Source organism: Podarcis bocagei (genome assembly GCF_964188305.1).
Source record: "Podarcis bocagei genome assembly, chromosome: 2".
Classification (NCBI taxonomy): domain Eukaryota; kingdom Metazoa; phylum Chordata; class Lepidosauria; order Squamata; family Lacertidae; genus Podarcis; species Podarcis bocagei.
The window spans coordinates 21131627-21148236 of NC_138126.1; the positions used below are offsets into that span (position 1 = coordinate 21131627).

General features: G+C 41.7%; 4 protein-coding genes across 12 annotated transcripts in view; all 4 read right to left on the bottom strand.

Annotated features, from left to right (window-relative positions):
* LOC308580735 (uncharacterized protein) overlaps positions 1–16610 on the bottom strand; it is a 250451-nt gene that overhangs the window by 48735 nt on the left and 185106 nt on the right. The window lies entirely within an intron of this gene.
* Positions 1–16610, bottom strand: part of LOC308580960 (uncharacterized protein) — a 65136-nt gene that overhangs the window by 26005 nt on the left and 22521 nt on the right. For 2 of the 5 annotated variants that reach the window (XM_081183311.1, XM_081183308.1), the window contains exons 2-3: positions 7324–11643; positions 863–3793 (exon numbers count right to left, since the gene is read on the bottom strand). In XM_081183311.1, coding sequence (XP_081039437.1) covers positions 10402–11505 — 1104 coding nt within the window. In that variant the 5' untranslated portion in view covers positions 11506–11643 and the 3' untranslated portion in view covers positions 863–3793; positions 7324–10401. Of the gene's footprint in view, positions 1–862; positions 3794–7323; positions 11644–13030; positions 13809–14508; positions 16346–16610 lie in introns of those variants that run through there. The other 3 variants (XM_081183309.1, XM_081183310.1, XM_081183312.1) reach the window with 3 other exon arrangements.
* The window catches only part of LOC308580864 (uncharacterized protein), a 103499-nt gene that overhangs the window by 25687 nt on the left and 61202 nt on the right, over positions 1–16610 (bottom strand). The gene's annotated exons all lie outside the window — the stretch shown is intronic.
* The window catches only part of LOC308579787 (uncharacterized protein), a gene marked incomplete at its 5' end in the record, with an annotated part of 31008 nt that continues 15260 nt past the window's right edge, over positions 863–16610 (bottom strand). The window contains one exon of the mRNA XM_081180720.1: positions 863–1297. The remainder of the gene's footprint in view (positions 1298–16610) is intronic.

Sequence of the window (16610 nt, forward strand, 5' to 3'; positions counted from 1 at the left end):
GAGCAAAGAGGGAGAGGAGAGGAGCCTTCAGCCCTTAAACCCCTCTTCTGCATGATTAGCAGCATCCTTCTCCACACACTCCATGCGTGCTCCTTGTCCCTTGAGTGCTTTCCTTCCCTCCCCACTTAAAACGTGGTTACAAAGCACAGCTCCACATGGATCCTCAGGATTTTTGCACTGGGTCACCCCAAATTCACCATCAGATCACATAGCATGTCCATGGCTACAGTTTGCACCCAAAAAATCACGCACTCACTGTTGCCTTGGGCCGCAAAAACGTGGTTACAAAGCACAGATCCACATGGATCCTCAGGATTTTTGCATTGGGCTACCCCAAACTCACCATCAGATCACACGTCTGTGGCCACAGAATGAACCACAAAAATCATACATCCACTGTTTCGTTTAGAATATTTTTTTCCTTGTTTTCCTCCTCTAAAAACTACGTGCGTGTTATAGTTGGGTGCGTGTTATAGAGCGAAAAATACGGTAAATAAAACAATGTGAAAAATGTGAAATATAGAGTATACGGTCAAAGCAACGTAACAGAAAACTAAACTATTATCTTCAAGATTTCAAAACAACACATTACAAAGGTCAACTACAGAATACATATTTCACATAGTAGGGCTGGGTGGGAAAGGCCTTGCAGGGAGTGGTATATAGATGGCATCTTACCCCCAAAAAGCTTGCTAAAATGTATAAAGGGAAAACATCAACCTGTTGGAGATGTAAAAAAAAGGAGGGGTCATACTATCATATGTGGTTGACCTGTTTAGCCTTTGGCAAATACTGGAATGATATTTAGAATGAGTTTAAGAAGCTATTTAAAATTACTTTAAAAAAAACAAAACGCCAAAGATTTTCCTACTTGGTATATTACCATCAGAAATTTAAAAAGTTATAAGATCATTGTTTATGTATGGTATAACAGCAGCTAGAACCCTTATAGCAAGGAGCTGGAAAAATGAAACGCTCCCAGAGATTACAGATTGGCAGATACTCATGATATCTACAATTAGCAAAACTGACGAGATCAGTTAGAGGAATATTGAAACAAAAACAACTAGAGAATGGATAGTATTTCAGAATTATGTAAAACTTTATTGTACAAATATCTCCATATGAGCAGAAATTGAGTGATATTTGTAAAGAAAAAGATCAAAGGAATGTATACAAAGCAGAAAGAAATGGTATTATATAATGTAAGCCTGTGTAAAAAAGAATGTTATATCAAACAGTAGAATGAGCAGGATGGGAATGATTGTGTCAATGAGTAGTTTTACTATGTAAATAACTTTGTCTTTTTTCCTTACTATTATTTATCGGTTTCTTATCTTTTTTAATTCTTTTTTTTAATAAATTTTCTATTTTCTATTATTTTGTTTTTTTCTACCTGTTAAGAGATTGTACATAATGTTTGTATGTTGTTTAGTCGTGTCCGACTCTTCGTGACCCCATGGACCAGAGCACGCCAGGCACTCCTGTCTTCCACTGCCTCCCACAGTTTGATCAAACTCATGTTTGTAGCTTCGAGAACACTGTCCAACCATCTCGTCCTCTGTCGTCCTTCTCCTTGTGCCCTCCATCTTTCCCAACATCAGAGTCTTTTCCAGGGAGTCTTCTTTTCTTCTTCTTGTTTTTAAAAGATATTTATTAAAGTTTAAAGAAAGATTACAAAAAAGTTGCAAAATAAGAAAAAAAGAGAGAGAAAAGAAAAAATTACAAAATACAGAAAAGCAAAAAACAATTAAAATCAAATCAATCTTTTCATATCATATCTTTCGTTTACTTGTTTCCCTGACCTCCTCACACCTCCCTTTTTTGTATTCCAGTTGTTAGTTAAATCAGCAAATCTTTTCCCTCCTTGTTTTTATCTTATTCCTCTACCTGACTGTATTATATCTTTACATTCTGATAACAATCCATTTTTACATACTCCTTTATAGCATTGCTGCTAGAACCACTTAACTTCATGCCAACATCATTCTAACATTCATTAATTTTGCAGTTTTTATGTAGATAGTCTTTAAATTTCTTCCAATCTTCTTCCACCAACTCTTCTCCCTTGTCTCGGATTCTGCTGCTCATTTCTGCCAATTCCATATAGTCCATAACTTTCATCTGCCATTCTTCCAGGGTGGGTAGATCTTGTGTCTTCCAATACTTTGCAATGAGTATTCTTCCTGCTATTGTAGCATACATAAAAAAGTTCTATCCTTCTTTAACACCAATTGGCCGACCATGCCCAAGAGAAAGGCCTCTGGTTTCTTGAATACCTTTTTCATTTCATTATATATCATCTCCCAGAAAGCCTTGATCTTTGGGCACGTCCACCAGAGGTGAAAGAATGTACCTTCATTTTCTTTACATTTCCAACATTTATTATCAGGCAAATGGTAGATTTTTGCAAGCTTGACTGGTGTCATGTACCACCTGTATATCATTTTCATAATATTCTCTCTTAAGGCATTACATGCCGTAAATTTCATACCTGTGGTCCATAACTGTTCCCAGTCAGCCAACATAATGTTATGTCCGACATCTTGTGCCCATTTTATCATAGCAGATTTCACCGTTTCATCCTGAGTATTCCATTTCACCAGCAAGTTATACATTCTTGATAATATCTTAGTTTGGGGATCTAACAGTTCTGTTTCCAATTTTGATTTTTTTTGATTTTTCCACCTGGAAGCCAATTTTCTTGTCCAGATTATAAGCCTCCCTTATTTGATAATAATGGAGCCAATCTCGCACTTTATCTTTTAGTTTCTCAAAACTCTGCAATTTCAATTTATCTCCTTCTTGTTCCAAAATCTCCCAATATTTCAGCCATTTGGCCTCCACATTGAGCTTTTTCTGAGCCTTCGCTTCCATCGGTGATAGCCACCTTGGGGTTTTATTTTCAAGCAAATCTTTATATCTTATCCAGACAATGAACAATGCTTTCCTGACAATATGGTTTTTAAATGCTTTATGTGCTTTGACCTTGTCATACCACAAATATGCATGCCACCCAAATACATTATTGAAACCTTCTAAATCCAAAATGTCTGTGTTTTCAAGAAGCAGCCATTCTTTCAGCCAGCAAAATGCTGCTGATTCATAATAAAGTCTAAGGTCTGGCAGGGCAAATCCACCTCTTTCTTTTGCATCAGTTAGTATTTTAATTTTAATTCTGGGCTTCTTGCCCTGCCAGACAAATCTGGAAATATCTCTCTGCCACTTCTTGAAACAGTCCATTTTGTCCAAAATTTGCAATGATTGAAACAAAAACAACATTCTTGGCAATACATTCATTTTTATAGCAGCAATACGGCCTAGGAAGGAAAGCTTCAAATTTGACCATATTTCTAAATCCTTTTTCACTTCTGACCAACATTTTTCATAGTTATCTTTAAATAAATTCAAGTTCTTAGCGGTCATATTATCCCCCCAGGTATTTTACTTTCTTAACCAATGTTAAACCTGTCTCCGTCTGAAACCTCTCTTTCTCAATCGGTGTTAGATTTTTCTCGAGAACTTTAGTTTTTAACTTATTCAACTTAAATCCTGCAACCTGACCAAATTCTTGAATCAATTCCAATACTCTTTTAGTACTAGATTCTGGCTCCTGTAATGTCAGTACTAGATTGTCTGCAAAAGCTTTCAATTTGTACTGTTTGGCTCCGACTTATATACCTTTAACCAGTTGGTCCCTTCTGATCATATTTAGGAGAACCTCCAGGACCAAAATAAAGAGCAATGGGGAAATTGGGCAACCTTGTCGTGTCCCTTTCTCTATCTTAAATTCCTCCGTCACCACATTGTTAACAATTAGTTTAGCCTTTTGTTCTGAATAAATTGCACATATACCATTTACAAAACCTTGACCAACCCCCATCCCTTGAAGATTTTTCTTCATAAAACTCCAAGAAATGTTGTCAAAAGCTTTCTCCGCGTCCACAAATATCAAAACTGCTTTAGTATTAATGTTCACTTGTAATTTTTCTAAAATATTAATGATATTCCTCGTGTTGTTCAGACAAGTGTCTGCCCGGGAGAAAGCCTGCTTGGTCTTTATCTCTTCCACTAGTACTTTTTTTTAATCTTTTAGCCAAAATATCTGCAAAGATTTTGTAATCCACATTAAGCAGAGATATGGGGCGGTAGTTCTTAAGTTGTGTCTTCTCAGACTCAGTTTTCGGTATAAGTGTAATGTAAGCTTCCTTCCACGGCGCTGGTGCTTTTCCCCCCTCCAAAATTCCATTACAAACTTCCTTTAGTGGTTGAATTATCCAATCTTTCAAAGATCTATAATATCTTGAAGTTAAACCGTCCGGCCCTGGAGATTTACCCAGTTGCATATTCTGGATAGCACCTTCTACCTCCTGTTCCGTTATTTTATAGTTCAACGTTAACTTATTTTCTTGAGAGATTTTTTGTAGTCCATTTGTTTTTAAAAATTGATCTATATCAATCTCTTTCTGTGGCCCTTGTGTATATAATTGTTTAAAGTATCTCTGGAAACATTTTCTAATCTCCACTGGATTCTGTATATTCTTTCCTTCCACTTCCAAATTTGTAATGGTGTTAAATTTTTGTCTTTTTTTCATTTGCCAGGCTAACAATTTCCCGCATTTATTAGCCGATTCAAATGTCTTTTGTCTCATCTGTTTAATTTTCCACTCTATTTCCTGATTCATCATTTTCATATATTGAACTTGATGTAGCTTTATTTCTCTCAGAATCTCTTGTGACTTTTGTTTCCCTCTCAGTTTCTTCTCGCCTTCTTTTATTTTCTCCAGAATTTTATCTTTTTTCTCATTTTGAGTTCTCTTCTTTATTGCATTCTGTTGAATCAGAAACCCCCTCATAACCGCTTTGCTTGTGTCCCAGATTACTCTTTTTTCAATGGTAGTATTCATATTTATCTCAAAATAATCTCTCAAAGTTTTTTGGGCCTTCTTGGTAACCTCTTCGTCTCTAAACAAGGTGTCATTCATCCTCTATCTGAAGGAGCCAATCGGTGTTAGTTTCATCTCCATTTTCACAGCATTATGGTCGGAGCAAGTTTTAGGACAAATTTCCACTTTTCTAGTCTTTGGAGCCAGTCCTCTACTTATCCAAATTTGGTCAATTCTTGTCCATGTCATTTTGGCTTCAGAGAAGAAAGTTCCCTCTCTACCCAAGGGGTTCTTTGTTCTCCAAATGTCAACTAAGTCCATATTGTCAGTCATCTCAAAAAAGGTTTTTGGTAGTCTGCTGTCCTTGGTAACTACCTGTCTCTGTGCCTTGTCCATATTTGTAGATACCACTCCATATCTCCCATCATGATGATATTATAGTCCAGATAGTCCAACAAGGTCTCGTGCAACTTTTTAAAGAATTCAGATTTCCCCTCATTTGGTGCATAAACTCCTATCAAAAAATTCTCTCCTTGTGTTTGAATTTCAATTGCCACAAATCTTCCTTGATCATCTTTGAAGATAAATTTCGGTGATAGGCTCTCTTTTGCATAAATCACTACTCCTCTTTTTTTAACCTTGTCCGATGAGATAAACTCTTGACCCTATCTTTTATTGATCAATACTTTTCTGTGTAGCCTTATCACATGTGTTTCCTGTAAACAAATCAAGTCCAATTGTTCCTTTTTTAATAAATGAAAGACTTTTTTCCTTTTCTGCAGGGAGTTAAAACCATTAATGTTCCAACTTAATAGTTGCAGAGCCATGTAGTTACTTTGCTTTTCCTCCAACTGCACCCAGTGTTTGTTCTTGTTCTGTCGGTGGTATCACTTTCTCTGAGTTGTCCAATCCAAAAGGTAGTGTTGCTATGTCTAGTATTCCTGTTTTTAGTGCTCTTGGCTCTTCTCCAGATTCTTTCTGCAGGTCTTCTCCGTGATCTTTCAAAAATCTTTCTTTATCGTCCACTGATCTTATTTTTATCTTTCTTCCTTTAAAGCTGAAGGATAGGCCTTGGGGAAATTCCCACCTGAAAACAATTCTATTACTTCTTAGCAGGGCAACCAGATCTCCGTAGCTGGACCTAAGATCCAGAAGGTATTTCGGGATGTCTTTAAATATCTCCACTCTTGATTGATGTATTTCCAAGGTCTTCTGAAAATGCAGACTCAAGATTTTATCTCTCTCCTCTTTTGTTCGGAGGGTGATCAAACAGTCTCTCACCCTGTTCTCCCCCCCCCCTCTTCCAAGCCTAAAAGCACTTACTATCTTAAAGTCTTGATTCTCAGAATCTAGGTTCCAAAAGTCTGCAAATTCCTGCATAAGAAAGTCACTTAGGTTGTCTTTCTCAAGTTCAGGTACGTCCCTGATCCTCAAGTTCATTTGTTTTTCCTTCAATTCAATCATAGACAACATTGACCTATGGTCCTCGAGTTGCCTACATATCGGTGGTATCTTCTCCTCTACGGCAACTGCTTTTTCCTTTGCTTCTTCAGCTGTCTTTCGGGTCAAAGTAGATTCCTGCAGCAATTTCTCAATAGTTTCTGTATTAGTATTCACCTTCTGTCCCAAAGTTATTAATGTTTGTAGTGTTTTGATCAATTTTAGTTGATGCTTCAGCTACTTGTTTAATTTTTCCAAAGATTCATTAATTTTGCCTAATGCCAGAGCTAAAACATCTTCAGATGCCATTCCTTTTGACTTAAGTTGAACAGATGCTGCCCCTGGTGGTGCAGAAGGGCCAGATGCTGATGCTCTTCGCTGCTGCCACGATTTACCAGACCTTCTTGTTTTTTCTTGAAGCAAGTCTATTTTTTCTTTTCCATCTGCCATAACACTTTAACTGGAGCCCAAGGTCGATCCCACGGCCAGAGTTTGTTTTGAAGTGGAAAATTCCCCTGGCCAGTTGTTATAACAATTTCAAACTTCCTCTAGGGGGACACAGTAACAGTCAATACTTGTTGCATTAAAATAACTCTTTCTAGTCCCCCATTTAACAAAATAAGCAACACTTCCAATTTCAGTTAGTTTTCTGTTACCTTAAAATCAGGAGAAACCAGTCAGAAACAATGTATCTCTCTTGCAGAGTTAGCTGTCAAAAATTACATTGTCCATAAGCAGCGCGCTTCACAATGCGGCAATCTTATTGTCCATTGGCAGCCCGTTCCCAGGCTTTAAGCGGTGGACTTTTGTTTCCTTTCCTCTCTTTTTGCAGGAAAATTTACTTCTCCCTTCCCCCCCTCCTGCAACCTAGGGAGGGAGATCTCTTGTATTGATGTTAGGATTATAGTCCTTTTCAGTCGTCTTTCCAGGTCTTAGCTAAGAAGTTCTTTGCTTTGATCTGTTTACAAGAAGCGGAAGGCGGACTTCCTGTTTAAACCTTCCCGCTTCGGTGCCAAATTAAACCTCTGTTTCCCTTATTTTCAGATCTTCAGATTTAACCTACTCACAGGTAGTTGTTTTGATGGCCGAATTGTCACAGGAAAAAAGTCAGCACTCTCCGGCAACAGCTGTGCGGCTTCGCTCCACGGAAGAAGCAGTTGGTTCTCAGCACCGCGACGCTCACCCCGTTCGCTCCGAAGCCCGTAGTCGGGTTCCCTTGTAAATTGGGAATCCACCATTACCGATGGCGCCGACCCCGGAAGTCGAGTCTTCTCTTCTCATGAGGTGGCCAAAGTATTGCAGCCTCAGCTTCACGATTTGTCCTTCCAATGAGCACTCAGGGCTAATTTCCTTAAGAATGGATGCGTTCGTATAGACATGCAATTTTTTTAATGAATAAATAATATTAATTTTTTTTTAAAAGGTTGCAATCAACTCAACATATGCGATACACGCGCTTCGCTCTAAGGCCTTCTGAATTAACTTGCACTCCAAGACAAAGGGATACACTCCTGCTAAATGCACACTTGCCGATTAAAGGCGCATACTTGGGAGAAACAAGAACTAGCCTTGCGTGGAAAAAGAAGCATCCCCTCTACTTCTCTTCCCTTCTCCCCTCGCCCCCACCCAAGGGCCAGGCCCATGCTTGCTCCCCTAAACCAAAACCTAACCAGGGACCCAGCTGAGGAGAGCTGCACTGAGGCGCATTCGTGAGAGCCTCCCTCTGAATCTTCCCGGGAGCAGGAGGACTGTATAGATTTGGACCAGTGGTTTGCTGAGGAACATAGTTCAGAAGGCAGAAGATGGGAAATACTGGATGGGGAACAGCTTGCAGAAGAAATGGTTGATCTTTGCCTTAATTTGTAACTCAATGCCTTGAAGATCCAATAGCATTTCTTTTTAAATGCTGATAATGCTTTTATTGTAGCTTTTTTATTATTATTTCTGTACCCCCTTGCTAACCAAATATTTTAATATATATGAAAAGCAAATCTTGGATTGAGAAGATAATGGTTTGTAAAGAAGAAAAGGGTTTTTATTAAAAAAAATTTGTTTGTCTCTGTTCTAAAATTTGGTTTTAATATAAAGTGTGTCAATATATTTGGCTTTATAAAAAATCGAAAGTCCTCCACTTCACTCGTTCCCGCAAACTCAAGTTGGAGCCGCTTAAGATCACAGGTGGCTACTTAGAAAAGGTAAAAGCCTTTAAATATCTAGGCATAATATTCACTTATAATCTCTCCTGGACCACCCATCTACAATCTGCCTTTCTCGCTGCAACCACGACTTCTAACGCCATTGTCCGATTTTACCACCAGAAGGGCGGCAAACATCTTCCAGCAGCAATTCAAATATTTAATGCCAAAGTTGTCCCTAAATTATTATATGGATGCGAAGTATGGACTACAGCAATATCAGGTAACTTGGATCGCCCACTTCATATGTTTCTGAGATCTCTTTCTGGCATCCCGAGATGTGTCTCAGGTGCAGCCCTACGACTCGAGTTCGCCCAGCCCTCAATTGTTAAACGAGCATGGAGTCGAGCCATTTCCTACAGCTTCCACCTATTAGCATCGGATGCTCGAATTAGAGGTGGTTTTTCCAATCTGATCCTAAGAAACATTCATAATTCCCCTTGGAAAACTACAATTAACCTCAAATTCTGCTCTCTTCTCAATTTGAATTGTAAAACTGTTCTTAACTTAGAGTGTATCAGCCCAGCGGCCCTACCTCTAATCAAAAAGAAACTACAGCAACTTGACTTCTCAAACACAGCTTCCTATGCAAGAGGACCGTGTTCAGGCCTAGCCCTAGCTATTCCACCCCCTTAAGGGATCCCTCTATACTGCTTCAAAATTTCTTCGGAGGATAAGCGTAGGGCCTTTACCTGTGCCCGTCTCAACTGTTTTCCTACAGCAGTTCTGTCGGGTCGTTATTCCAGAGTCCCCATCGCAAACAGAACATGCACCTGTAATGACACGACCCTGGAGACTATGGAACATGTAATGCTCTTCTGTCCCAACTGGACAGATGAAAGATCTGTTTTTAACTCCCCTCGTGAATAAGCTTCATCTCCCAATCCAGCCTTGGATAGTGTCCCTCTTTTTCCAGGATTCTGATTGTTGGATTACCGAGATGACAGCTAACTTCCTGCTTAGTGTGATGAAGAGGAAAGTGGCACTAACTTCTTCCTTAACACCACAGCTACAGTCGATACACCGCACAACCGAATGAAGTTCCAAGTAGCCTTATTGTACAAGGACAATCGAGTTAGGACATATCTGAGGAGCTGAAGGACCCTTTAACGGTCCTCCTCCAGAATCAGCAGTTTGTTTTTTTCTTTCTTTAAGTAATCGCCCAGGACGATATCTACGTTTACCTCCCCACCCCCATTTTATGTTGTTATTTCAATGTATATCATGCTATGGCCTCACGGCTAATGCAATAAAATCTATCTATATTTGGCTTTGTTTATAAAGCAGAAGTGACCAGCTGCTCCTGGAATAAAAAATGAGCTCTGTATCAACAAAAGTTTTACCTATAATTATTCATAAAGAAAAGTTCTAAGAAACGTGAGATTTTCCACCCTTGAGTTTTTGAACTACAACTCCCATCATTCTTGGCCATATGGGCTGAGACTTATGGGCGTTGTTTCCCAACATCTGAGGTACCCCATTTCCCTAAAGCAGACAGATGCTGATCCACAAGACAAGGGCAGCCCATCATTTTGGCATTGAAGGGCGGAGGTGAAAACTCAACAGATTCATCACACACCTTGAGCATTCCAGATTCACACTCTCCCCGTTTATCTAGCAAAAACTTGCAACTTCTTTTCTACATTTAGTATATGTGACCTTCATTACTTTAATACATATATATGTGTATACAAATTTAAATACAAACACCAAAACATCAAACGGATTCCATGCATTTAAAATTGATTTGCGCCTTTATGAGTTTCTTGATGTGAGGTAAAGAGTGAAACTTGAGTGGAACATTGCATACATTGATATGGCTTTTCACCTGGGTGAATTCGCTCATGAATATTAAGGTCTCCACACTGTCTGAAGCTCTTTCAACACTCCATACATTTAGATGGTTTCTGCCCTGTATGAGTTTGTTGATGTCTTCTAAGGGGACCACTACTACTAAAGCTCTTTCCACATTCAATACATTTAAACGGTTTCTCCCCCGTGTGAGTTCGTTGATGTATTCTAATGTTTCCACTTTGACTGAAGCTCTTTCCACATTCAATGCATTTAAATGGTTTCTCCCCCGTGTGAGTTCGTTGATGTGTTCTAAGGTCTCCACTACAACTGAAGCTCTTTCCACATTCGATGCATTTAAATGGTTTCTCCCCTGTGTGAGTTTGCTGATGTCTTCTAAGGCTTCTACTTTGACTGAAGCTCTTTCCACATTCAATGCAATTAAATGGTTTCTCACCTGTGTGAGTTTGTTGATGTATTCTAAGGTCTCCACTACGACTGAAGCTCTTTCCACATTCCATACATTTAAATGGTTTCTCCCCCGTGTGAGTTCGTTGATGTGTTCTAAGGGTTCCACTACAACTGAAGCTCTTTCCACATTCAATACATTCAAATGGTTTCTCCCCTGTGTGAGTTTGCTGATGTCTTCTAAGGCTTCTTAGAAGCCTGAAGCTCTTTCCACATTCAATGCAATTAAATGGTGTCTCCCCCGTGTGAGTTCGTTGATGTATTCCAAGGCCTCCACTAGAAGCCAAGCTCTTCCCACATTCAATGCATTCAAATGGTTTCTCCCCTGTGTGAGTTCGTTGATGTGTTCTAAAGTTTCCACTACGACTGAAGCTCTTTCCACATTCGATGCATTTAAATGGTTTCTCCCCCGTGTGAGTTCGTTGATGTGTTCTAAGGGTTCCACTACAACTGAAGCTCTTTCCACATTCAATACATTCAAACGGTTTCTCCCCTGTGTGAGTTCGTTGATGTATTCTAAGGTCACCTTTTTGACTGAAGCTCTTCCCACATTCAATGCATTCAAATGGTTTCTCCCCTGTGTGAGTTCCTTGATGTCTTCTAAGGTTTCCACTACAACTGAAGCTCTTTCCACATTCAATGCATTTAAACGGTTTCTCCCCATTGTGATTTTCTTGATGTATTCTAAGGTCTCCACTTTCACTGAAGTTCTTTTCACACTCCATGTATTTACATGGATTCTCTCCTGTGTGAGTTTGTTGGTCTAAAGCACATTCCACATTCCTTGCATTTAAACTGTTTCTTTGTTCTTCCCAATGAATTCACAGATGGCTCCGTAGAATTCTGACCATCGTCTTCCTCACCTGTTTGGGAGTGGGGTGGGGGGGAGAAAGAAAATCCTGTTAGACTAGGTTTACAGGTTCAGCTTCTTGAGGAGCGCAGAAGCCCAGGCAAGTTGTAGCTTCCTGGGAGGAAGGAAGAAGTCAACGGAGTCTCGGAGCCCCTGCAGGGATTCTGCCCAAAACATTCTGCTGCCCCTGTAGAAGCCCCTATTGGGCACCCACTTCCCAAGAGCCTCCACCCATTTTCAAACACCTTTGGCAATTCCTTCCGCCTGCCTGTCCCTTCTCCCTTCCTAAGGCTGGCATGGTATGGGCAGGAATGGCCTTGTGGCAGTTGCCCAAAGGGCCACAATAAATGTGATAATGTCTATCTCTGTAAATCCTTGAGTGTGCTTCTAAAACAGAAGTTATGGTAGTCTGTTCTTTATAACTGGTTATTTTGCAAGTTGCCGCCCCCCAATTGGGACAGAAATACAGCTAATATGAGAATCACAAAGATACAGCTGAAAGCTGGAGCATGAGTCGCCACATGGTGCAAATGGCTCCATGTAACACAGGTTCCCAACATGCACACCAACACAACGTAACAGAATGCTGTGGGAATCAAAACTAAATCAGCAGAAATTGCCAGTGCTTATCGCACATGTGTATTATAAATAAAATGAGGTAATGATGAATATGAGGAACGTGAAACTCTAAAGGGACTTTTTTAAGGAGGCAGGGGACGCAAGAAAAATTTAGATTCTTTTGGCAACAATAAACATTAAAACAAGGAACTGCTGAGCAAAAACAGAAACAGGAGCATGTGCAGAAGTTCTTGCGGAAAGGGGACGGGGCCTTCAAAGGTCTCATAATCGACCCAAATCAACATAGAGGTCTACCTGTCAATTGTGGTCGAGCGCTTGGACATCTCTGATGTAAATGATTGGTCGAAATCGAAATGCTTTGTTTGAAATTATATAAATACAACTGCCTGAACCACTGGGCAGGGTTGCAGTTTTGTGGAACGATCCAACTGTAACCTATTGCTTTGCAATAAACAATGGTGGACTCCTCTCTGTTTTGGAGTTTTATTGGTGTGAACTCAGGAGATAAGACTAGATCCCATGGAACATGAGACTTACCGTATTTTTCTGTCTATAAGACGACCCCTATTTTGGGGGGCTCAAAATTTTGAAAATAGGGGATTGAGCTTTTGGGGAGGATTATTTGGGGGGAATGCTGAAAATCACTAACCCACCAGAACGCAGCTCACAACCACTCGCGTTGCAACTGCCTGATCGCTGCCATTAGCTGCCCTTGTCGCAGCAAGCGGGAGCGTGATTGGCGGCTGCCGGTGGCGATCGCGGAGCTGATAGGTGGTTTCTGCATGGGAAAGGCGCAGGAAAGGCAGAAAGGGGAAAAATACCTTGATCGGCAGCTCCGCTTTGCAGGTGGCCTTCCCCCCTTCCCCCTTCATTTACAGAGTCTGCGTGGGTAGAGGAGGCTACGGAATAGCAGGCGGGCGGTGCAACGTTACGCAAGAGGAGCAGTGCAAAAATTTGTAGCCTCCAAGATGTTTCACGGGAAAGGTGCAGGAAAGGCATAGAGGGGAGAAATATCTTTTGATCAGCAGCTTTGTTTTGCAGGCGGACTTCCCCATTAGTTTGCAGAGTTTGCTGAGCCGCACAAAGACGCTGCACGGCAAAAACGAACAGCCTACAGCCTCCCTCCCAGCTGTCGGGCGGGCAGAGTGGGGGGAGGCAAGCAGACTATGGAGGCCCCAGGGCTCGCCACTGCGAGGAGCTGCGACTGCCAGAGCAAGTACTGCATTTATTTATATATTTAATTGCTATATTCCATGTATAAGACGATCCACGTTTTTTAACTTTAAAAATTGGGTAAAAAAACCTCGTCTTATACACCAAGAAAGACAGTAATTTGCAAAGGCCTGCTCTGAATACATGGTTGGACTGCTCTGAATACATGTAGAAGAAGGAAGCCCCCTGCTTGCATCTGGACCCCCTGGGAGAGGTGGTGGATCCACCCACTGCTGCCTCCTCTGTCCTCCTGCCCTGCAAACACCCTCTGCTCAGGAGAGAGGGGCAGAAAGAGCCTTCAAACCCATCTGTTTCCTCCTCCTCCGCTGCCTTTTCTTGCAGCAGCCCAGTGAGAGGGGAAGGAGCTGCAGCACCTGGTTCACTTCAGATACACACAAGGTTTACTGGGATTGTGAAAGAACAAGACCTCTGCCTTCCATGTGGTGGGAGTGGGTGCATTAAAAGTGGGGGAGAGACCTCCCCCTCCTGTCCTTTTGGGAAACAGGAGCCTTTGCCATTAGTAAACAACTTAGATGGCAAGTTCACAAGAGAAGCACTTTGGAGCACTGCTTGCTCATACTAGGTATTCTGTGTGTGCTTCGACCTCGAGGACAACATACATATTTACATGACATGATTTCTTAAAGAGGACATTTCTTTAAAATCGAAGGCCATTTCTACAAAAGACTTCAATATTTGGTTGTTTTGGGTGTTTTTTATTTTGTTGGAAGCCACCCAGAGGGCCTGGGGAAACCCAGACAATGGGCAGTGTATTATTATTATGATTATTATTAATATTATGAGCCTGGCCAGCAATACCCAACCGTCTCCCCTTTCCCTGCAACTCCTTCCCTGCAACTCCCTTCACACCACATCTGTGCAGGAGGAAGCTTCTCTCTTTCCACAGTGTAACCCCCATACTCCACCTTCAAAGCCCCCATTAAAAAAAGAACTCCCTTTCCTCCTTCCTTTTCCCAAATCTGGAACTTTTGCAGTCCGCCTCTTCCCGTCCTGGGGCTTCCCATCCTGGACACACACACCCTTGCAAAGCCCCTTCCCTCCTCCTTCACCACTGGTTTGCACTCACCTGAAATCCTGGCAGCAGCAGCGACCCTGTGCAGCGGGGGTGGGAATGGGAGCCCCCGCCTGGGAGGCAGGGAGGGACCCCGCTTAATTAGGAGGCTTAATTCGGAAGCAGCCGCCTCCTCTGCATCTACACAAAGCAGCTGCGCTTCCCACCCTCCCAACAGCACACTTTGCAAGCCCCGTCTTTATCTCCCATTTAACATACTTTCACCCCACACAAGAGTTATGAGGTGATACTGACAGCTCTTGCCTGTTCTGCCTTCTAAAGGAGAACTTCTCTTCTCCTCTTTGTTGCACACAGAGGCACAACTCATCCGCAGCTGCTGGCCTGCAAATACTGGCGAAGGCGCGCAGCCCACCCAAAGCCGCCACACCCGCCAGGCGCGCAGGCAGGAGACTAATGGCCAGTCCGGGAGCTTCCAAACACCACCTTCTGCCACCCTCCCCCCGTGCCCAGCCAACACCCCACATGGTGCAGCCACCTTGGCCGCCGCCCAATGACAGGAGGGCGAAGGGTAAGGCTTAGCAGGCCAGGCTGCCCAGATACCTCCCTGGGTGAGCGAGGGAACGAACAGAACCCTGCCCAGGGCCCAGGTTCGTGCTGGAGGCTGTGCCTAAAGCGCCCGCTTTGCTGGGAAAGATGGCGCTAGGAAGGAGAAGGGAGGGTTATAAGGTATAATTTTAATTTTCAATATATAAGGTGTATGAAATTATAAACAGAAGAAATGAATATGCTATAACCCAAAAAGGGAAGTTGGAGGAAGTCATGGGGGGTGGGGAGATTAATTGGAATGTAAAATGTACCGTATTTTTCCATCTATACGACGCCCCCATGTATAAGACACCCCCTATTTGGAGGGACTCCAAATTAAGAAAACACCCCTCAGCACTACCTGTGCATAAGACGAGCCCCAATTTTAAATCTTTTTTTTTTTTTTGGTGAAAAACAAACAAACTAGTCTTATTCACGGAAAAATACAGTAATTTGGTGTTTTGATTATGCTTAAATTTGTTATAAAATCTGAATAAATTTTTTTTTTAATAAAAAAAAGTTCCAGAGTTTTTGTCAAAGACTAGATGGGAATTCATTCAAGGGCCACAGTGCAGAACTTGGCAGTTACAACGGAATAATTTCTGCATTGCATTGGCTGCATATTGACACCACAGAGAAGGGTGAAACAAGTAATCAAGCCACAAACATTTCGAATAAAATGGAGGAACTTGGTTCCAGAGATCTTTTTGATCATTTCAAAGAACAGGCAAAGGACAAATTGCCTGATGTTGATTACAATAAAAGCAGAAGAAGATCTAGAACAGCCTTTCTCAACCTGTGGGTCCCCAGATGTTGTTGAACTACAACTGCCATCACCCCTACCTAGCAAGGCCAGAGCTCAGGGATGATGGGAGTTGTAGTCCAACAAGATCTGGGGACCCACAGGTTGAGAACTGCTGATCTATAAGGAGGCATATAGGTGAGGATGAAGATGAAGCTTTAGAGAACCTTGAGCCAAAAAACAAGTTGAGAATCAAAGCATTTATACCTGTGACGGATGGATTAGAATCAAATCTGGCACAAAGGGCATCAATATACAATGATGCTGCAAAAAAGACTGGTGACTGGGAGCAGCCACCGAGATCACAGAACACTGGTCTTGAAAGACCCACGTTGGCTCCCAGTATGTTTCTGAGCACAATTCAAAATGTTGGTGCTGACCTTAAAAGCCCTAAACGGCCTTGGCCCAGTATACCTGAAGGAGCATCTCCAACCCCATCGTTCAGCCCGGACACTGAGGTACAGCGCTGAGGGCCTTCTGGCGAGAAGCAAGGATACAAGGAACCAGGCCTTCTCACTGGTGGCCTGTGGAACACCCTGCATCGGATGTCAAGGAAATAAACAACTATCTGACATTTAGAAGCCAACTGAAGGCAGCCCTGTTTAGGGAAGTTTTTAATGATTGACGATTTTATGTATTTTTAATTTTTTGTTGGAAGCAGCCCAGAGTGGCTGGGGAAATCCAGCCGGATGGGTGGGGTATAAATATTATTATCATTATTATTTCATTCTTAACAAAATTAGATGCTGCAAAGGAAGAGATTTGTGAA